The following is a 22473-nucleotide window of genomic DNA, read 5'->3' on the forward strand; positions in this document are numbered from 1 at the left end:
AGAAGGACACATACCCCCACAACATACCCCCAGTCCACCCCCTCAACACACACAAACACACTCACCTACAACGTGGGACGACAATGACGACCCACGGGGGACTGTAGGGTTGTGAAGTACCCCTGACACACACACGCACTCGGTAAGTAAATGGCAGCTCTTATTGCCCCTCTGGCCTCACTGCTAAAATAGGCAGGTGTCGCACCCAACTTGGACACGTAGCCCCGTAAGGAGCCAGTGCCGTGCCCTCTGCTCCCGGGTCTCCAGTGTCGCATTGTCCTCGGCCTACAGTGGAGGCATCACAAACCCTGAACTGAAAGTGCGAGTGAAGTGTGCCTTTGGGGGATCCTCGGACTGCAAAGTGTTTTGATAAAGTGCATTTTTCACGATAGCTGCAGTGGTTTTGTCAGATTTGCCTTGTAGATCAGCAGAACATATTTCAACACCACCTCCAGGGCGCCCACCTCCCCTCGCCCCTTACCTGCCAAGCACTGCGCCAGCGGGGATTCAGAAGCAGGAACCTTGGACCTGACTCCCATGGCCACGTCGGCATTGAACATCACCTTAGATCCTGGAGCCTGCTCAAATTTCTGCATCACTGAAAGATAATACGATACTCGTGAACTCTGCTGCTGAAGGCTTGAAGCCAAAAAGAGTGCTAGGTCAAGAAGTCACCTTCCGGTCACAGCCCTTGGTCACACATATGTCCTGTGGGGAGAATTCCTTCTACGTTCGGCCCAGCACCCTGCTTCCTGTGTAACAACAAGAGCTATGACTTCTGTCTCCACTTTTCTGTCTCATTGGCAGGAAGTAAGGAGGGAATTTAGTATTACAGTAGTCCTTGCAACTCATCCTTTCTCATGGGTAGTGATTTTCTATCTAAAGTGGTACTTCTCTGTCCTTATCTCTAGGTGCTAATTATATCTTACAATTTTTTTTGATGAAAATTTTCTTTTTAGCCCTGGCTGGTGTGGCTGAGTGGACTGAGTGCAGGCCTGCGAACCAAAGGGTCACCGGATTGATTCCCAGTCAGGGCACGAGCCTGGGTTTCAGGCCAGGTCCCCAGTCGGGGCCACGTGAGAGGCAACCACACATTGATGTTTCTCTCCCTCTCTTTTACCCTCCCTTCCTCCTCAAAAAATAAATAAATATTTGAAAAAGAAAAAAGAAAGAAAATTTTCTTTCTATAAAACAACTTGACTTCTTTCTGGAAAGAGACAAGTTGTTTTGAAAAAGATAAATAGAACATGTGGGTTCACGGAAATCCGAAAATGTGGCATGTGGCTCGGGCAACCTTGTGACAGTATTTGTTTAAATGGTACCTTACATCTGTTTTTCTAGCTGCCATCCACACACCTGAGCTCTGATCTGGTAGGACTCACACAATCACATGCTCTTGGAACTAGACAAGGGAGGAAAGAAATACAATTTCTCAAGACTATGAGACTTGGAACTCACTCTTCACCAAGTGCAAAAATCATCGTGGTAACTCTCCAGGCATGAGCCTAATTTCACAAGCCAAAATGCCCAAGGATGCCAGTGTTTTGCCAAAAAGCAAGCCCCAAAGCGCATGAGTGCTAGTTTTTCACAGATAAACAGGTCATTATAAGCACATGCGTAAGCACCCATTCTCATACTTTTCTATTGCTTTATATAAGTGATTGTGTCTAGGTTGGTTTTCACTATGTCAATAAATCTAAGGTCCTGCAAAGCAATCTTTTCTCGGCTTTCGTAACAAGTGCAGGAAAGTTTACTCCTTTTGGGATCAGGCTGGGAGAGGGGAGAGTTAGTGTAATAGAAATGACGTGCTTTATGTCTTCAAAACTGTTTGACACAGAAAGGGATTCTGGTTCTACAACAGCGGTTTTCACGCGGATCGCTGAAGTTGTCCATTTCCTGTGCTCAGCCCATACTCCGCCCTCTGCTCTCCTCTGCTCTCCCCTCCCTCCCTCTTAAATGTTCACACTCCTTGTTATCCTTTGTACAGACTGCAATCGCCAGCCCAGCAAGCACCGTGCTACATGCAGCCTTGTGTCCCTGGGCTTGATCGGTATAGACCAGAGCCTCACAACATTCTAGAAGACAAAAGAAAATCGGAGAGTCTTCAGGTTTTCAATTAAAGTCTTTGCAGTCACCAAAAACATGGTGACTGAGTACTTCAGCGAGAGACCCCCTGGCTTTCGGGAACGGGACACCCGGGTGATACAGAGCTTCACTCTGCAGTGCTCTGGGAAGCAGCACGTGGCCAAGCAGGATGGAAACTGTCCATGAGCTGGGCTGCCAGTGGCTCCGTGGAGTCTTGAGTTAGCTCTCGGACTGGCCACCCTGCTGCTGTAATTTCCCACATACAGACTGCCACTTAGCACACACATGCAGGGTCTTGGGGACAGCGTGGAGGGTCGCCATCAGAAAACATTTGGTTATGGTTCTCAGTGTTTATGGGCCTGTTTCTTTCCAAGACAAGGACAGTGTCTCGAGAATATTTGAACCTCCACTGGCTAGGAGAGTGACAGACATATTAGTTTCCTGTGTATTGGACGGACGGATGGACAGATAGAAGGAAGAACAGACACATGAACAGATGGATGACTGCCGAAATCCTCACACCACCGGGAAATCTGGAATCAGCAGCCGGCGACCCCGGGAAGGTGGAGCAGAGCTCTGAAGACGGGAGGGTGGGATGCCAGGCCCTTGCCGATTGTCTCAGCCTGCTCCCCGGTTAGCAGATGAGCAGACAAGGCAACCAGCACTGAGACTGCCGGTCATTCTGAGATACTGATTACCTCTGTTAGGCACGCCATTGCTAACGTGCTCAGTTCCCCGACAGGCAGCCTTCACATCCCCATTTACAGGTGAGAAAACTGCTGATGGCAAGGGACTTGCCCAGGACTACACAGCCTACCAAAGGCACCACTGGGATTAAACTGGTTCCAACCCCACTCCCATCACCCCGAGTGCTGTAGGAGGCTTCTCAGCCCAGCAGGACTTCCCCCCCAGTTATCTCACTGCAGGCCTGTGCCTGGACACGCTCAGTGAATGCCATGCTCACGGGATAGTTTGGCCTTCTCAGTGTCTCAGGAGGCCACTGTGGCGACCACGGACCACAGAAGTTGAGCAATTTGCTCTGGGTTGCCCAGCAAATAAATGACAGAACCAGGCCTGGCCCCCACACCTTTCCATAACATCCCACTGAGGGAAAAAATGCTGACTAGCTTTTTGGAGGCAAGCTGCCCACAGAAAAAGGAAGCCTCAGAAGATTAATTTTTTAAATTCTTTTCCCATGCATTCACAGGTACTTGGAGGGAGGTTTTGTGATGTCTAAAACTTAATTTCCAATGATTAAAAATAAAAGAGAGCAAGAGCAAAAGAGCAAAGTACTAACGATGGTTGGACCTAGGTGATGGGCATTTGTTCATCCTACTACTGTTCTTTCATCTTCTAATAGATTAAAATTTTTTAAATAAAATTGGAGACAATGCATCTCGCCTGTCGGTCCCTTTCTAGGAAACCCTGGAGAGCCCCCCCCCCCCCCCAGCAACATGGCTGGTCTCAGGGCCGGCACGTACTCAGACACTGGGAGTCCGTGAGTGGGGCCTCTGTTTCCGACCACGGCAGCCTCTGCCCCTCGTCGTCCACACAGAAGGCCTTCCCACTGTCCCCGTCCCTCTGGCTGGCTCGGTACAGGCCATCCTGGTCACACTGCAGGCCCATCTCATTCCTCTGACAGTCGGTGACACCTGGAACCCAGACAGGGACACAGCAATCAACGATGGATGACAGGCCTCTGGGGTCCTGCCCCTCAGCCCCCCGGGCACCCAATCACTGGTCAGGCATCCAAGTCACAGGTCTGGGCCAGACACCCTCCAGCTTAACACTCGTTGGTGACTGCACCCTGGCCAAGTATGACACCCCTTACACTACACTTATTTAAATACGGAAATGTTTTCTTTTTTCTTTCAGACTCTTAACATCTTGAGGAAAGGGAATGTATCTTTACTTGTTTTGATTTTCCGGTATGTACTTGGCAGGAGGAAAGCATGTGAATGTTCAGAAGGGAAGGCCCTGACGGGTCCTCCCGGGCTGGGCGGTAAGTGGAAGACACCCTTCCACAGCAGCCCAGACTTGGCTAACATCCAGTTCTCTATCTCGTGACACTGTTAGTCATGTGACTAACCATTGACTGATAACAGCACGTTTTGCAAAGAGATACAAAGGCTACTTTTTAAATAACATGTGTTATATGCCATACATGCTATACATGAATTAATTTATCAATCAATCTATAGCTACTTAGTTGTTAACAGAACCTCAGAAATCATCCAGTGGACCTGCAAAGTTAGAAAACAGGAGAAAAACATATTTAAGTGAGAATTATAATACAGACCTTCACTATGCAGAGAAACTGAAATCCTAAAAGCTATCCCAACACAAAAGGAAACCCATGAAATACAATCTCTTGGCATCATTTAAAATTTGGCAGACTCTCCTGCCCTGTGCTTCTCTTTAATATGATTCCATCTAAGAACATAGACCAGGTAACAGCAGGCAGAAGGGTGGAGTTAACGGGTCCTGGAGAAGTTCTGAGATGTGAACAGACCCTCGGCACAGGCCCCACCCCTGGCCCTGGAGACCCATTGCTGAAATCCCGTCTATGACTCAAGACATCTGGCTGTATAATCATGGGACAGCCCTCCCCTGCTGCATGGAATTCTACCAAAGCTCATCCCCACGGTGGGACGGGGGTGAATGCTCATTGGTCACCGTAAGCATATTAATGGATTCCACTTTGCTGTGGACCGAACGTTTGTCTCCTCTAGTTCACAGGTTGAAGCCATTAACCACAGTGTGATGGTATTTGGAGATGGGACCTTAGAGAGGCAATGAGGGTTAAGTGAGGTCATCGAGTGGAATCCCCATGACAGAGTTGGCGCCCTGGCAGAAGGGGGAAACCCGGGAGGCCCCTCACTCTGCACACACGCACCCCAAGAACATGACCACACTGGCACGCAGGTCTGTGATCTCCAGCCTCCGAACCCGTGGGCAATCAGCGTTTGTGGCTGAAGCCACGCAGCCTACGGTAATGTGTGTGCAGCAGCCTGAACTTGACAAAGACATGCTTTATAACCACCCTCTGAATGTCGTACCAGTGGCCTCACGTAACAAACGAGGCGGCTGACCTCCAGAGAAGGGAGGCGACTCGGCCTGCGTGACAGCGCCAGGAGGAAGGAGGGCAGGGAATGAGAGGGCTCCGCCTGGGACCTCGTCTCAGCTCCTCCCTCTGGCTCTGCCAGCGGGTAGCACCCCTCCACCACAAGGGTCAGTACGGTACGCGGACCCCCTTAAGAACGCCTTCCTCTAGTGGGTGACAGCCCCTCACGCCGCCCCAAACCACAGAGCCGTGGTTACCGTGGGTGCAAGGGGGGCAATGCCCCAATGTCAAGGGCAGGGCACGCCTGCTGAGGACTGTCGATCCAGGAGGCAGGTCAGACTCCTGGCCCCAAAACTCCTCTTACTTTCTCGGAATTACCAGCCTCCTTCCCTGCTCTCCTGACCAAGGAAACTGCCTTTATCAGAGAAGGTGACTTGATCTCTTTCAATTAATTATTTTCAAATTGTAGGCACTCTTCCGTTTTTAAGCAGTAAGTTTTCCTCTTGTTGACACAATTTCAGGCTAACATAAAAAAGAGTGCACAAGGCAAGTCATGAGTCCAGGGCAGGAAAAACCCAACAGTACGCAGGTGACTGTCAGGGAAGTAGGCCACGTGAGCGCACGTGACACACGGGAACTCTGCAAGCGCACGGGTCTTGACGAAAGGGCGGGGCAACAGGCCTGCGAGCCACACAGTGGCGAGGCCAGGAGGTGGAAACTATCTTTCACTTCTCAATCTGATAAGGTCGAAGCGAGAGTCAGACGTCTGGGAAGCAGACCACGCCAAGATCGAAGGCCAGCCACGTCACTTACTAGCTGAGTGACTCTGGCTAACCTACTTCTCTGAGTCTTAACCTTCTTATCTGTGAAAGGTCAGCTCATGCTATTTACCTGGAAGGGGAACGGGGAGGATTGAATGAGACATCACAAGGAAAACACCCGGCCTAGCCCCTGGCGGGGCACGGGCACGGGCATGTTCAGACAGTGGGGCAGTGACCCCTCTGACGATCGGGCTGCGTGCTCATGGTTTTCATGGTGGGCGATGCTGTCCCCACGCCAGACACTCTGGCAATGTCTGGAGACACGTCTGGTTGTCATTGGAACTTGGTGGGGCACAGGCATGCCACGGTCGTCTAACAGGTGAGGGCCAGTGACTCTGCCACATCCACATCCCACCACACGAGGGACTGCCCCCCCAGATTCCAACGGTGCCAAGGCTGAGGCACTCCCCGGTGTCCCCCCTGAACTGTAGCATTTGTGCTTCAAAGCAGGCCCTGCAGGACTCACAGTGGGCCTGACGGAAAGCTCCAGTGGAAACGGTCGTCCTGCCCCCGGGACATGGGACACAGGTCGAGCTCCCTGCCCGCTCCTGGTAGAATCCCACAGGACAGGGAACACACTGCTCCTCCTGAAAATGGCTTCCTTCAGGGCACTTGACTAGAAAAGATAAACAGGGAAATGATGTTAAAGATGAGACCCTTGCTTTACAGCGGAAACCTCACAACATGCAGGGCACGCCTGCGGAAACCCCAGATCGGTACCAGACCTCACTCCCTGAACACACGTGCCTTGAGGACCTGCTGCGTGCCAGGCCTGAGGGCCAAGGGTGAGCTGTGGAGAAGGCAGACAGGGCCCTGCCCCACAGGAGGTGACCGGCAAGTGGGATGAGAGGGTGTCAGCCAAGAATTTCAGAGACGGGTAAGATGAAGCAGGGAGGAGGGCTGCTAGTGAGCAAGGTCCCTCTGATGGGTGACACCTGAGGCGGGAATGATGAGAAGCACCCCAAGCAAAGGTCTCGGAGAAGGGACTTCCAGGCAAGTGCAAAAGTCCCGAGGTAGGAAGGAGTTTGGATCACTCATAGGATGGAAAGGAAAAGCGCCACACAAAGCTAGCTGCAGAGAGAAAGCTTAGCAGACAAACGGAGGAGGTGACGTGGGAGAAGAACTTGAAAGGTGAAGTGCAACCATAAGTTACCATGGGAACATTTCCCAAAGGGCACGGTGAAGCACAGTGTGGGGGGACAAATGACTTTGGATGTGAGCCCCATTCTCTCCAAACCGAAGCTTTTTCTCCATCTACCAATTCAACCAACCTCCTGTGATCAAGTAGTTAGCACAGACATGTGGGACCGGCTAGGATGAAGCCCATGCTGACCTAACAACTCCCATCGTTCGCACGCATTCACCCCGGCATTTCTGAGTCAATCGGAAACTCGAGATGTACCCTGGAAACGGAACGGTGTGCCTTCCGGCCTGTTCTGAGCAATTAACAGCCTCGCGGAGACTGCGATTTCGTTACTCCTATGAGTCAGGCTGCCGATCATCTCTAGTGTTTTAACCCCAGTGCTGGCACTGTTTTTTCAAGGGGCCTCCAAGTTCATGGCTGAAGGGAAACAAAGCACTTTCAGCCCACCCGACCCTGCCTGCCCCCAGATCCGAGGTGCGGGTGAAGGGGCTGCACGCTCTGTCGGTTGCAGGCCTCTGGGTGCTGCTCAGGGAACGCGTATTCTGTTTCTCTGCACTTGGGCCATCGACAGTCTTACCCACCCAGTCTGGGCGCTGCTACTTCCCGACTTAAAACTCTTCCATGATGCCTCCCCACCAGTCTCAGCCCCTGGCTGTGCCCCAAGGCCCCCCCACTCTGGTCCCTGCCTGTCTCTCTGACCCCGCGTCCGGCCACGTTTCCCGTACACCCCATTCTCCAGCCACGCACGACACGTGCACGGTCCCCATAAAGCCACACCACCTCACGGCTCCCTGATCTTGCACGAACCTCCATTTCTGGGACGTCTTTAGCAGCCTCCACACTGGTGTGTGCACACACACAAAACATGTGCACACACATCCTTGCTTGTCCGCTCTTGGCGAGCAGCAGTTGTAACTCACCCTCCAAGTTCATACCAGCCTCGTTCCCCCAGCAAACCTTCCCTGGCTGCCCTGCCTGGAGCAGACAGAGCTCTTTCACGGGATGTTTAGCTCTCTTTTCATTTCTCTCTCTCCAACCAGACCGTCGGTTCCTTGAAACTGGAGCTATGATTCTGCTTCCCCAAGCATATAACATGGTGTTTGACACAAAATTACATTTTGAAAGCTTGGATGGATGGATGGTCGGATGAATGCATAGAAGGAAGAAAGAAGGAAAGGGTAGAAGGAAGGAAAAAAGACATATTTCTGCAGAAAAATTCCATAGAGAACTAGCTCCATTATAAATTTAATGTTCTCCAGAATGGAAAATTGAAAACCCAGACGATTTCTCTGGGATTCTCCTTAATAGGCCAGCCCGGCACGCAGGCTGCCAGCAGGTAATTCCCAGGAAACCACAGGACTGGCCTTGCGGCCAAAGGGTGAACATAACTGACCAACTGGAGCTACAACCAAAGCCCTGAGGCCCCTCGGTCTCTGGTTCCTGGATTAAGGCCACCAGGCCTACAGGGTCGTGGAGGCGAATATTCCCACCACCCTCCAAGGGGATCACCCAGATGAGCCCCCCGAGGCAGCCACAGAGACCCCGCTTCATCTCCACGGGACAACGTTCCGCGTGCAGCCTCACAGCTGTGCCCCAGATGTGCTTCAGGAGGAAAGAGCGCCAGTAGGAACAGACAGAAGAACCGCGGTGCGACCCCACGGAGAAACCCCTGGCTAAGTCAGGAGACGTGTGATGCAGGGGACAGGACAGGGACTTTGGGGTCAGAGACGCTGCGTGTAAATCTCAGCACAGCCTACCGACAACGAAGCCTACCTGGTCCTTCAGAGAAAAAGACTGCCAACTCCTGCCCTAGAGCTAGTTAGCATAGACCAGGGAAAACCGCTCATTCGCCCCTTCCCCGGCACCCCTGCTGCGGCTCCCACTCTCTCTGAAGCCCATCACCCTGAGGCCAGTTCTGACCACAACACATGCAGGTGTCCCCCTTAGGAAACAGTCTCAGCTTCCCCCCTCACCTCCCAGCTGAGCTGGGGGCCCGTCCTGGCAGACGGGAACTAATAACCTAATAAGCCAGGTCCATAGAGGGAAGCTTAGGATCAGATCTCCAGTCAGCCCCTTTATTATACAGGAAATGGGTCCCTGCCTCCCACCCCTCTCCCTACCTCCCCCAGCCCTGCCAGCATCTCCCACTCTCCAGGGGACTTGCTTAAAGGCACAGAGGCAGAACACCTTGACCTGACCCCTAACTAGCACCCACGTCCTCCACCTCCTACTGCTCCACCCTTAAGAGGGTGCACCTGAGTCAGTGAGGCTCGGAGTGGGGCTCCCAGACCCCTCTGCCAGCTGTCCCTGGAGTGACTATAAAAGCAGACCCTGGCCACACACGCCGACCCACCCCCTAACTCAGAGACTGGCGGTGGAGCCCAGGGCTCTCTGTGGGGCACCGGAGGACACGGCGGCAGGTGCTAGAGCACACCCTCCTCCCCGTGACCCTGTTTCTCCCACCCCGGCAGGTGGCGCCATCCACTCCCTCTGCCAGTTCTTGTCCTCTGGGCCTGGCTGCTCTGGTCCCAGAGGACCTGGGGTCACTCACCCACAGACCTTCGGTTCCGGGAACCTGAGTCCCTCCTTCGAGTCACCCCTGCTCTGGGCTCGACACGTGCATGACCTCATTTCGTGTGAGCCTCAACCTCTTCATCTGTCACATGGGGACGTTCCCTGCCACCGGGGGCTTTGGGAGAGTGAAATATTTGTGAAGGTGTAGGCAAAATCCTCTATAAACGTCGGTGCAAAGTGGTGGTGTTGCTGGTGTCTGTGAAGATTTAGCTGCATCTTAAGTTCCAGATGGAGTTTGGAACTTGGCATGGATTTCATGAAAGGAAAGGTCGTGTAGCTTTTGTGTTTCAACAAATACCAACAAATAACGAAGAAGCATCTCCCTCAATAAAAATAAAAATGCCTCTGTCTCGTGTCACGTGGGAGGAAGGCTTCCCTTCAGGAGCCCCTGGAGGTTTTGCAGCAGACAGAGCAATGGCCCCCGAAGCTGTCCACGCCCTCATCCACGGGACCGTGACTATGTTCAGTTACACGGTAAAGGCAAAGTAAGGCTGCAGATAGAATTAAGGTCACTGATCAACTGAGCTTGTAACAGGGAGAGTGTCCCGGGTCATCAGCTGTCTTTGATTGCGAGGGCTGAGAAATGACAGAATCCAAGGGAGTTGTGACCATGGAAGAAGAGTCAGAGGGCTGTGACGCCACTGGCTTTGAAGGTCAAGAAAGGAAGCTATGAGCCCAGACGTGTGGGCAACATCTAAAAGCTGAAAAAGGGCGGCCTAGGGCCTCCGGTAGGAGGGCTGCCCAGCTGACACCTTGATATCAGCCCAGTGAGACCCGGGTCAGAGTTCAAGCCTGCAGAACCGTAAAATCGTGAATGTGTGTTGTTTGAAGCCACTAAGTTTGTGGTGGTTTGGGGTGGTAGCAACAGGAAATTCGCACATTTCCCGTTCAAGGAATTTGCAGCTGCATTCTAGCGAAGACAGCTTCCCAAGCTATTGACGTGCAAGGCCAAGGACAGACCCCCTCAACCTCCACCAGGAGCCCAGGAGCACTCCCCTGAATGGTCAAGTCCTGGGCTCATCGATGGCGAGCCACACGTTGCCGCAACCAGACTAGGAAATCTCATGGAGCACACAGGGTAGGCCCTGGCCTTTGTCACAAAGACAGCGCAGCCCAGACCCCTGGGGCCAAGCTTATCAAGAACCAAGAGAAAGGGGTGACTTCAGTCATCGGGGTTCTTCCCTCTATCCCGTCACCTGTGCCTCCAGTTTCAGCTGCCACCTACTGGGTGGTGACGCCCTGCCCACACAGGGTGCAGGACTGAACGACTTTCACACACGTAAATAAGCAATTCTCTGCTCCGGATGCCCACACTCTCAGAGCTCCGGTGGCCTTTCCCGCGGCCTCACACGGCTCGGTAACAGCAGTCCAGGGAGGGGGTGGACCTACCGCACCCCAGTGGGTCCTGAGTGGCATTGCTGGAGGCTGAGATGAGGTAGAATCCTTCCAAGCACGCATATCGTGTCCTGGGAGAGCTGCCAAAGCCGTCCCCTCGGAGGAAGCGAATGGAGGTGTCTGCGGGGAACGTCTTGGAATCCAGATGGAGCTGGAACAGCCCACTTTGGATCAGATCTGAGAAGCGCCCAACCAGATCCTTGCCCACTAAGGCTTCCTCTGTAAGACACAGGAGGGACAGCAGTGTCATCTCACTGTTCTCTGCAGGGGCCAGGAGGACCCAGGGGCAGAGCCACCCGGAGCGCCCACACCGAAAGGAGACACAGGCATTATCCAGTGCTCCACTGCACAGAAGGGGAAACTGAGGTCCACAGAAGAGGACAGACTGGCCCGAGGTCACACAGAGTCAGAAGCCCAACCAGCCCTCCAACCCGCGTGTGCCATGTGATCCCTGCTGGCGCAGGACACCACCACTTCAGTCACTAATCTGAGGCGCACCATCTCGGAGCCTCCTTCCCCCGGCTGCAAGATGGACACGCCCCCCAGTCCTTCGGTGAGGATTATGAGAGAAAACGTGTGACCGGGCCACCCCAACAGAAGACAGAGCCTCCGGGAGACGGTGAAGCCTTCTGCCCTGCCGCCTCCTGCCCTGCAGCCTCCCTGTTTGCTGACGAGGCCTCCAGCTGCCTCACTGCGAGTGCTTCCCAGGAAGAGGGAGGACAGCCCCACAGCTGGAGCTGGGAGGGGCCCCAGCAGGCAAGAACATTCACAGCAGGCTGGTGTAAAGCCAGCCAAGGCCTGACCCTAGGAGGAAATACCTCTGCCTCTTGCAGCTCCAAGCACACCCAAGTTATGCGGGCTCTTTGCAGAGGAAGACAAGGGAACCCTTAATTCATCGTGCTCAGGGGTGGGGGGAGTGGATGCAGTCTCCCTTCCGGTTACACCCTGGCCACCTCTTCCAGAAGCTCCCTTCACAGACAAAGGTGAGCTCCAGCCAGTCCCGACCGTCGGGATACCATAAACTCCACCGTGCTTCTCCGCACACCTTTCCACTCTCTCAGTTCATCCGTATGGCAACCGCCCTGCTTAGACAGCCGGGGGTGAGGTTCGGCAGTGTGAGTGGTCTCAGAAGGTTTACCACCTGCAGTGGGCGGGTCGTGGACGATGAACCAGCAGAGACTCTTCCTCACCAATCCCCCCACCCTTTCTTCACACCTGTAACCCCTCTGTGCCCAGAAAATCAAGAGGAGAATTAGAAAATGTTCACAGAAACACAATCAGGTGATTTGATTTAAATCTAGTGAGCTATCGACCAGAAATCTGTCGATTTTTGCAGACAGTTCCACACTTCGCTCCTCCCGCGGGCCAGGCCGACCACCCTCACTAGACGCTCGCAGGAAGGCATCAGGACTTCACCGGCTCCGCCTGCCCGAAGAGGACACTGAGACTGGAGACCCCACGTAGCTTCTGTGAGGCAGCAATGCTGGAAACATACCGACGTCGTGCAAACCAGGCAGAGAGGCCGCTGGGGCGTCCTCAAGCCGCAGTTTCCACGTGACATTCACTCCTAAACGCTCCCTGGTCAGACACTCCACCCGCACCGCGGAGTCATCGCAGACGGGAATGGAAACAGGGGACCCAAAAGTCGGCACCTGCGGAGACAGACACTTTCAGTTCAAGAACACAGTAGGAAGCCAGCTTTCCTGAACCCATGCAGGCCCCAACTTGGTTTCTGCTGCTGCTGCTGGAGGAGGTCATAGAGAGGGCATGACCGCAGGGTGACCTGCCAGCTGCACCCGGGCCATCGGAGGCTCCTCAGCCCTCTCCCGTCCTCAGGACGTGTGCTCTGCCCACCATCCCCACAGTGGACACTGTTTCCAGGACACAGCCTTGAGGTGGACGTGACTGAACCCCATGATGGTCTCTGCATAAACTTTGAAGATTTTGGTGGGCGGTACAGAGACCTACTCACCTTGCAGCCGCCCGAGACGAGCCAGGCATGTGAGTCCCCTGCGTACGAGCGCTGTCACCTACCACCCTGGAGTGGCCTGACTCTCTTCCTCTCTCCTTGCCCTCCACTGGGGGCCAGTTTGTCAACCAAGAGATACTTCCTTTAGTCCTCCCTGTGTCCCTCCTCAGGGGGTGAAGCATTATTAACCCCCTTGACCCCACCTGAGAAAAACGAGGCTCAGAGAAGACGAATAACCTGCCTTGGTCACATGGCTTACAGAAGTAAGTGGAGTGAGAACCAAGAAGCACCCATATCGTGCTTCAAAGGCCCGGAAGTTCCTAATCCGTGGCACCGTAGCTCACCAGTGAACACCTCCCACCGACTCCACAACATCCTCACCATAGGTACACCCAGCAGAAGGGACACAACCCTTCCTCCTCACACACTGTGGCGCCCATAGCCTGGCTTCTCCCCCCAGCCTGGGCACAGCCACCTCCAGTGCCCCCTGAATGTCTTGCTGATGTCCAAGGCTCCCTCAGGACAGGGCGGGTGGGTGGACGGCGATGGGTCTGGAGTTCCACACCAGCTCACCCTGGCGATGGAGTGCTCCGGCACCTGGGGGATGGTTCTGGGGGGCAGCCTGTGCTTCAGGACATCACCAACATGGCACGCCATGCCACAGACTGGTGACACACATGTACTACATGCCACACACCACACCACACCCAGGATGAAGGCGATGTTCATGTTGTCGCCACTGGATGGGAAACGGCTAAGTGCCTGCCTGGCAATGGCTTCCGCTTTTGAGCGTTCTCCATTAGTCAGACCCTGTGCAAAGTGCTTTAAACACAGGAGCTACTTTAGTCTCTGAAACAATCTATGGCATCAGGGTTATCACTACTGCCCGTTACGGATGCGGAATCAGCCTCAGAGAGGCTGAGGAACTGCCAACAGTCCCACAGCCAACCAACGGTGGAGCTGGGATTCGATCTTCTGCTAACCCAGAACCTGTGACCTTAACCTCTCAGCAGAGTATAACGAGCAAAAGCTTTGGCTGCACGTAGCACCTCACTTAATCTGACCCTCCAGGGTAGCTGCTCCTGGCTTCACTGCACAGACAGCTGATGTGAGGCCCAGCGAGGCCGCTCGAGGCCCAGGTCACGCAGGAAGGAAGTGGGGGAACCAGGCTTTAAACCAGACCCATCCGACTTGAAAGGCTGTGTATCATCTCTGACCTCTGAATAACACCTGCCCCTGACCTGAGAGGCCCTCTGTGTCATGGTCACACCCTGACACCTGCTCCTGGAAGCCCCCACCTCCCGGCCCCTGCCCCGGCTACCTTCTCACCCATCTGTCTTCAGCGGGCTCCCCTCTCAGGTCTGGGGATTCTGGGATATTTCACCCCTTGCTGCGTGAGGTTTAATTTCCTCATCTCAGTAAATGGCAGCACCGTGTCTACACCCAGCCCTCGAGCCCAAATCTTACTCCCCCTGACGTTCCCCTTCCCCACAGTGTAGAGTCTACTAACTAAGCCATCCAGGTGGCTCCGCCTCCCGGATGTGTCCCCAGGCCTTCTGCTGCCAATCTGGTGTGAAAGAGCCTGGACGGACCTGGACTTACTGGGCGATATGTAACCATGGGTGCCACTCGCTACAGCCCTCAGTAGACTCTGTACCCATGGAGGGCGATGGCACCCACTGACCAGCGTGCTGAAGCATCAGAGATAAGGAAAGTACAGCTCCCCCACCGCTGGGCTCAGTAATCAGTGAAGTGCTGGGGTTGTTGCCCAGTGCATTTCTTCGGAGCAAAGGGGACAATATATGTTCCTGTTTGTTTTAGAATCAACACTCTCTGGTTTGCTCGTGTGAAAACATGCATTCTGCAAAATTCTTACTGACAGGGTCACTGTGAAGCCTGCACGAGCCCATCCCTACCAAGGGACGCACAGTGCCTGGCACACGAGACGTGCTCAGCACACCTCTAGTTTGACATCTCTGTGTAGCAAGAATGGCGGGGATGAGATGGCTTTGGACTCCGCCTCCGCCGCTGCACCATTGGCCTTGGCCAAGCCACTTTCTCATCCTGGGTCTCAGGTGGCCAGTGGGTGTCGAACTCCAGGTTCAAACTCTAGGTTCATTTGAGCACTGAGGGTTTCTGACACCACGACACTGAGCTGAGTCCAAGCCCGCTGTGGGGCAGGCCAGGCACCTACCTGGATCTGGCAGAAGCCGCGGGCTGTGAGCTCGTCCCGGATGAAGACCTGGAATGCCAGCAGCAGGCCTGCGTAGTCCGCACTGCACATCGTGCCTGGCGGGAGCCAGAGCTGGAACTGCGCTCGGGTCTGCAGGGCCTGCCACAGCTGCAGCCCTGCAGGGAGTGTCAGAGGTCAGCAGGCGCAGGTGACAGCCCTGTGGGATGCTTTGCTGTTCCTTGTTGGTTTTTTTTTCCTGCAAAAATGACCCTCCTTCATGTAGGCTGGAACACACAAGCACTGCCATCTTGCATTGTCATCCTCGGAGCCTAAGTACTTCCTAGCCTGACAGCTGGTTCTGAAACTACTTAGCACCCGCAGCCAGCACAGCCTGCCTCAGTCTCTAACCAGGCTGCTTTCCATTTTGGAGGTCCTAGTATTCTTCTTGGAAAAGCCTCCGTACTCTCTTGCATTCCAACAGGGCAATGCCGTGCGGTTTTGCCAGGGAAGAGCAGACACCATGGAGCACAGGAAAGGCGTGTCCCACGGTCATTCAGCACATAACCCGCACCCTGTCACAGCAGCCCTGTACTCGGCTTTTGGAGTTCAAGACCCGCACCTCTCACCTCCCAAGTCCCTTGCTCCAAATCCACTTGTGACCAGCCTGGTCTGGATTTCAGCTCAGGCCATTTTGTATAGTCAGGACGACAACCCACTTTATTTGTCCACATCACATTTGGACTTTTCCTGGATAGCATTCTCTAGCCCAGAATGCTTTGCAACAAATACTGTCCGGTGACACTCTGCAGGCCACGCGGAGCCTTGTGCCAGTCCCAGCGCCAACCCCTGCCTTGCCTGGCTGAGGAACGCTGCCTGCCTTTGCCCAGGCAGAAGCAGTCAGAGCCCGGGGCTGCCTCCCAGCCGGTGCATGTGGAAGTGGGCTGGTGGCGGGGCAGGACAGGCGCCCTGCCGATATTCAAACAGGGCGCAGGCCCACAGCTCTGCCAGGCACTGCCCCAGAGCTCCAGATGCACCTGGGGGAGGGAGCAGCTTGTGTGGCAGAGTCACACTCAGATGCCAGACAAGCAGCTTGGAGCTTGTCAACACCAGAATTACCAATATGGCCGTCGGAGCACCTGCCTGTGAACACAGTCCTCTACCCAAGACATCCCAGTGGCGCCTGAAATGACGGCAGTTCTCCAAGGAGCAGGTGGCTCCAAAGAAGCCACAAAGGGGTCTGTGAAGCACACTGGCTCCTTCTAGAAATGCTCCACCAGGCCCTCCCTCCTGCCCTGGAGGCCACCTGGCACACGTGGAAAGGCTACACATGTGTGGGAAATGGGAGGCCACTCACGCTGGCAGGCCCGGGGATGAGGTGGCTGGGACAACCAGCGTCTCCTCTCGGGGCTGCACACCAGCGGCCCTGCTGGGAACGCACTCTGGAAGCCCTGGCGGCACAGCAGCTGGCACAGCTGGACAGCAGCACCTTCTGGGCCGGAGGCTCGCTCACACAGGATCACTCCACTGGCCACGTCTGATGCGTTGAACGGCAGTGGGCACTGCGGGCCTGGAGGAAGGAAAGAGGGCCAGCTGTGGGCCTCTGCCTGGTGCGGGGGGCTGAGCCCCTCTGCCTCTCTCCTCTCCTCTCCTCTGCCCGGGGATATGCAGGGCTCCTCAGAACCTGGCCTGGGCTGGCTCCCTCCCTCCCTGCCCTCTTCTTGGAGGAGCCCGTCCTCGCTCAGCTTCAACAGACTCTTCAGCAAGGTGATTCTCAGATCTTCATCTCCAGCTCAGACCGCTTGAGCTTCTCATCTCAAATCCAATCACCACCCAGTCCCCTCCACCTCAAGGCCAACGTGTCACAACTCACTGCTGCCCACCCACGCACCCACGCCTGTCCTTGCTTCAGTACCTGGCATTCAACGCACGGCCCCTCCCACCACCCAGCCGTCCCAGGCCAGAAACACGGCGGCCCTCCTGGACAGTCCCTTCTCCTCTGCCTGGGCATCAGCGAAGGCTGTGGCTCCCCACTTCTCAACCTCTCTGCATCTCCACTGCACTCCCTTCATCTTTTCCTTGAACTGTTAGGGAAGCTTCCTCGTCCAATCCGGTCCCTGCTGCCAGCAAAGAAATCGTAGTGAAGCTGGACATCAACCCTCCATTCCCTGGGTGCCTACTGACCCAGCCTTCTCTCCCCGGGCTCCTGTGCCCTGGCCCCCTCTGCCCCCAGGAATAGCTGTCTTGCCCTGAACAGCTCTTCGCTGCACACCTCAAGCCCCTCCCTCCGCCTGCTCATCTGCCTAGAGGACGCCTTGTGGACCCTCAGTTATCAGCCTGACACCCTCAGCTTTCTAACACCTTCCGTGGTTCTCCTAGGCCTTCCTAGGTCTCCGTTCTCCAAGCTCTCCAACAGCTGGCACATCTCTCCATGTTGTCAACGAGTCAAGAGTCCAAGCATTGCCCACGGTCTCCCCACTGGATGGAGCCAGGGAGGGAAGAGGGTGGCTTTCCTCTGCTCACCGAGACTGCAGCACAATGCTGACCATGAATGTGGGCAAAACAAGTGGGTGAATGAGTAAATTAAAGAGCAGACACACTCAGTGGGATAATGTCTCACTCGACTAGAGATTCAGTTAATTATCTGACTCTGGGGCACAGCCTCCCTGCCTGCTTATGTCCGGCTCTGTGATTTGCAATTCACATGTGATTCACGGGGACTCAGAGATGGATAATGACTCATTTTGAACTCCAAGGTGCAGTCTTGACTTCTTTCTAATAAGAACAATGGCCTCCGGCCAAGAGTTTGCATTGTAATTTGCAGGGGGCTGGGTGAGTTGGCTCTAGGGCCAGTCTACCAGGCTTTGAATCCTGGCCCAATCATTTACCAGGTGAGAGCCCTAGAGCAAGTTAATTAACTGCTCTGTGACTCAGTTTCCTCACCCATAAAATGGTGAGGATAGCAAGAATGCCTACCTCCTAAGGATGGTGTGGCTCGAAATTAATTAAGGCATGCAGGGAGCTTAGAAGAGCTGCTGAAACATAACGGATGCCTGATAAACGTCAACTGTCATCGTTGTCATTAACCACGAAGGGAATACGCACTGTTGCCCATGAGGACAATTTTAGGATGCGGGTGTTCGCGCAGTTGTCTGTGGAGGAGACCCCTTGTCCCACAGACATGGGCGCCGAAGCACGAGAGGCTGTCTCTTCTGCCCTGCGGCCCACAGCAGCAAGTGGAGAGCCGGGTGCGACCCCAGAGGTTGTGTGCAACGCCACTGGGCTAAGCAGTTTACAGAGACTGAGTTAACCCTAGTGGTGACTCTAAGAAATAGCTGTGATCCTGCATGCTTATTTCACAGAGTGGGGAACTGAGATCCAGAGAGGTTAAGGGACTAGCCTGAGGTCACCCGGCAGGAAAGTGGAGAGCCGACACCCTAGTCTGGCTGGCTGGCTCCCACCTGTGAGCTTTCTCCACCGCACTCTGCAGGAGGCCAGAAGGAAGAGCCTGGGGGGCTCGTGTTAACGCTGGCTGCTCCACTTGCCAGCTGTGTGCCTTGGGACAGGCACGTGAACCTCTGAGCCCCACCTGTGCCATCTGTAAAACTGCGGACAGTCCTACCCATTTACCTGCATGGAATAAGGGATGGGAAAAGCACCTGTTAGCAGGTGAATCTCTGCACACGTGAGCTACGATCATGGAACCCTGCAGGACCAGCCACGCAGGGGCTTCCCAGCCCCTGAAAGAGCTGCGCTCCCAGGCCTGCTCCTGGAGGAGACACACCGGTCTGTTTCCCGGGTCCCAGACCGTGCGGAACACTCTCGGGTGTCCTGGAAATTGAGCATGGACTGTGTTTCCATCCTAAGGCTGATACCACTTCTCCCGGAAGCACGTGGCAGGGAGTCCCTCTCATAAACACCCATTGAGCACCTGCTGTGTGCCCTGCATGGTGGCAGCCGCTGAGGGCACGGAGGTGAGCGTGACAGGGTCCTGCCCTGACCACAGGCCTGCACAGAAGGGGGCGAAGTGGGGCTTGGGAAAAGAGCTGGGCTGTGAGACTGGGGCACGTCACAGGCTGGGGGGCAGGAGGGGGGGAGTAGACTAGAGGGGAAGAGCCCCCACCAAGATTTGCACTTTCTCTTTCCAAATACAAATACAAATTTACGAATACAGGAGATTCTGTTCACACGTACAAATCGCGAGACTTAATCAAATGTCTCTGCAGTTCCAAAAGGTTACTTAGAGACTGCAAAACTTAAAAGCAAAGCCGTAGCGCAAGAACAATGAAAGAAAGACGTCTACAATAAAGCCAGAATCACTCGGCGCAGTATCTCTCAACCCCGCCAGACCCAACACCCTTTCCGTGGGAAGTACTTTACAATGTCTTCATTTACAGTCCTGAAAAGAAATTCAGAGTCTAACCTGCTTGCTCAGGTGAATTTGAAAATGATTACAATGCCCTGTGACTTGAGTAGATTGGAGAAATAGAAGGTCAGTAACTGATAACTAAATAATAGATTTGAACATGTAATAATCTATTTCAATATTCTAATACATATTCCTATGATATAATTTAATATTGATATCCAAATAATTTTTAAACTAGAAATAAGTAAGTCAACCCCTGTCCAAATTCCCACAGCTCGGGCTGAGACGGACCCTTCCCCACTGAGAATGGGCTCTTGGGCCCCTCCTTCCCCCTTGACATTGGGAGACCAGGACCTGGAAGCCCCGGCCGGCCAGCCTGAGCCTCCTGGAGGGTGCCAGCTCAGGGGACACCCACAGGGCCTCTCCCCAATCTCAGCTCCATGGCTGAGCTCTTGCAGGAAGTAAACACCAGTTCCAACCTCATGGGAATCAGTGGCAACCCAGTCCTCACGCTCATCCTGTCTCCCCTGCCCCAGTGTCCTAGTCCTTCGGAGTCCCTGCCACCCCCACCCCACCCCTCCAGCCTGAGTGAAGGAAGAGATGAGCAGGGCCCATGGCTTACTCTCACAGGCCGGCTGGCTCCCAGCCACGCGGGTCCCAGGCACCTCCTCTCCGCTGCTCAGGACACACCAGCAGCTGCCCTGGGCCGGGTCACACTGCACGGGGGCAAGGCCTCCGTCCTCTGCCCTGCAGGGCACGGTGTTGCCTGGGCCGGCTCTCCTGGAGAGGATGCCGCTCTGGAGCAATTCACAGAGGCCTGGACCTGAACACAAACACAAGCCAGATGGAGTCTTTGCCCACTGAGCCAAGAGACCCCACAACACCCATAGGCTCCACCCACCGCCACCTGCGTGCAGGGCCCTCGTGGGTCTGGGCTGCCTCCCGCTGGGGTGCTGACCTGGGGCAGGGCAAAGGCTGGGCCTCACTCCACTGTGCACCCCACGGCGCGCGCGCACACACACACACACACACACACGCACACAGCCTGCCTTCAAGGAGCTTAGAGTCTGCAGGGAGATTTAACCAGTGAGCAACTGGGAGCATTCGAGATCTTGCTTCCCAGCACACATCATAAGTTTGGCTCGAATAAACTCTTGTTTAAAAAAAATAAACAAGTGAGCAACCATGTGTGGAGTGATAAGAACACAATTGGAGATGCATAGGGCAGGTTAGGGGCCCGCAGGAGGCCCTGAACTCAGCTATGGGTGAGAGGCCTGCAGGGACTAAGAGTCAGCCAGGGAGGGTGGGGAGGGTGGAAATATTGCAGGGGGCAGAACCACAGCAGCACAAGAAGGCCCAGGAGGAAGAGAGCATCGCCTTCTCTGAAGGCCTGACTGCAGCTTCTTGCTCCCGGATCCCAAATGCTGAGAGGAGGAGAAACAAGCGATACAGGAGTGCAAGGAGGGTGGTGAGCAGTGTGGGCCTGGCCCTCAGGACCGTGGGGAGCGTGGATGGCTCTCAGACAGAGGAGGGACATCAGCACATTTACACTTGAAGAACGGTATCTTGGCCGCACCATGGAAACCAGGCTGCAGGGCCAGGCTTGGAGCCGAGGAACCTAGCAGGGGCCTTCCGTGACTTCAGTGCTATCCCTCTGGTCACCCCACAAAAGCACCAGTGCCCACCTTAACTGGGGCCAGCACCGGCTTGAGCCTCTCGGTTACAAAGCACATCCGGCTCCCTGCCGTGTGCATTCTCCCAAGAGCCCGCTGAGGCTGGGGAGTATTGCTCCTGTTTTACAGATGAGAAGACTCAGGCACAGTGAGGGCAGAAGCTTCCACGGCTCTGCAAGTGGCAGAGCTGGGACAGGCAGCCAGCTTCTGGGACGCCACACCCAGGCTTGGGTCCATGGGAGGAGCTGGGGGAGGGGGCACGGGGGAAGGGTGGCTACTCACACTGGGCACTGCTATTTGTGCTGGGCACGGTGCCCTCCCCTGAGGCCTGGTCCACGCACCAAACACCAGCTTCCGACGCCTGCAGCCTGGTAAACTCTCCTGTCTGGGGCAAAGCCGAGGTCATATCACGCTGGGGAAGGTGCTGTTGCTGCCCCCAGGCCCATGAGCAGCTGGCAAGAATGTCCCTTCCAAAACTACCAGTGACAGAATGGTCCTTCCGAAACTCCTGCACAAGGTGGGAGGTGGCGTGGGGGAGGCGCTATCCTAATCCAGACCCTCCCCACACATTACCGGAAATGACGGCGGAACCAGCCCATGAGGGGTGCCACAGGCACCCCATTCTAGGGATCTCACCTGGCTTCATAAAGCCCCCGGCGGCTGGACAGAGCAGGTGGTGCTGTTCCTAGCAGACTGTTTTAGGGCGAGCAAACTGAGGCCCAGGGGCTTCACTCGGCACATCAGTGGTTAAGATTCTAGCATGAGTCCTTTCTCTAGGAGCTTTTACTCCCCAAATCCGCTGCTGCCCAGAATTATTACAGTTGCCCAGGGAGCCAGCGAGGGCCATGAAATGACGTCTTCCACGGATGTTGAGAAACTGAGATAAAATGTGCATCTGACTTTGCCAAGATGACTTTAGGGAAAGCACGTGCATGTGTAAACGATTTTTTGAAGAGTCTTCATGACTGGTATTTCCTTGGGCCCTCAAAACAATCCCAGCACCAGGCAGGGTAAAAATGTGGTCTGATCATATGATTTTTAAAAAACTGAAGCATAGAGAAGGTAAGTAAATTGCCCAAGGTCACCCAGCCAGACTCTGCCAGGACTGAGACAAAAATCCAGACCTGGTCCCTGTGAGTTTTTAACAAAAACAAATTGACTGAACACTAGAAAATCCACCCTTGCCCTGGGGGAGCAAATTCTGGCTTC

At 54.7% G+C, this 22473-nt stretch overlaps 1 protein-coding gene across 1 annotated transcript in view; it reads right to left on the reverse strand.

The window, feature by feature from the left end:
* Positions 1-22473, reverse strand: part of TG (thyroglobulin) — a 201722-nt gene that overhangs the window by 159420 nt on the left and 19829 nt on the right. Inside the window, exons 12-20 of the mRNA XM_024572159.4 lie at positions 21547-21649; positions 20214-20414; positions 16580-16792; positions 15247-15401; positions 12579-12735; positions 11078-11302; positions 6437-6586; positions 3567-3737; positions 482-598 (exon numbers count right to left, since the gene is read on the reverse strand). Of these exons, the coding sequence (XP_024427927.3) occupies positions 482-598; positions 3567-3737; positions 6437-6586; positions 11078-11302; positions 12579-12735; positions 15247-15401; positions 16580-16792; positions 20214-20414; positions 21547-21649 (1492 nt within the window). The remainder of the gene's footprint in view (positions 1-481; positions 599-3566; positions 3738-6436; positions 6587-11077; positions 11303-12578; positions 12736-15246; positions 15402-16579; positions 16793-20213; positions 20415-21546; positions 21650-22473) is intronic.

This window comes from Desmodus rotundus, chromosome 8 (genome assembly GCF_022682495.2).
Source record: "Desmodus rotundus isolate HL8 chromosome 8, HLdesRot8A.1, whole genome shotgun sequence".
NCBI lineage: Eukaryota > Metazoa > Chordata > Mammalia > Chiroptera > Phyllostomidae > Desmodus > Desmodus rotundus.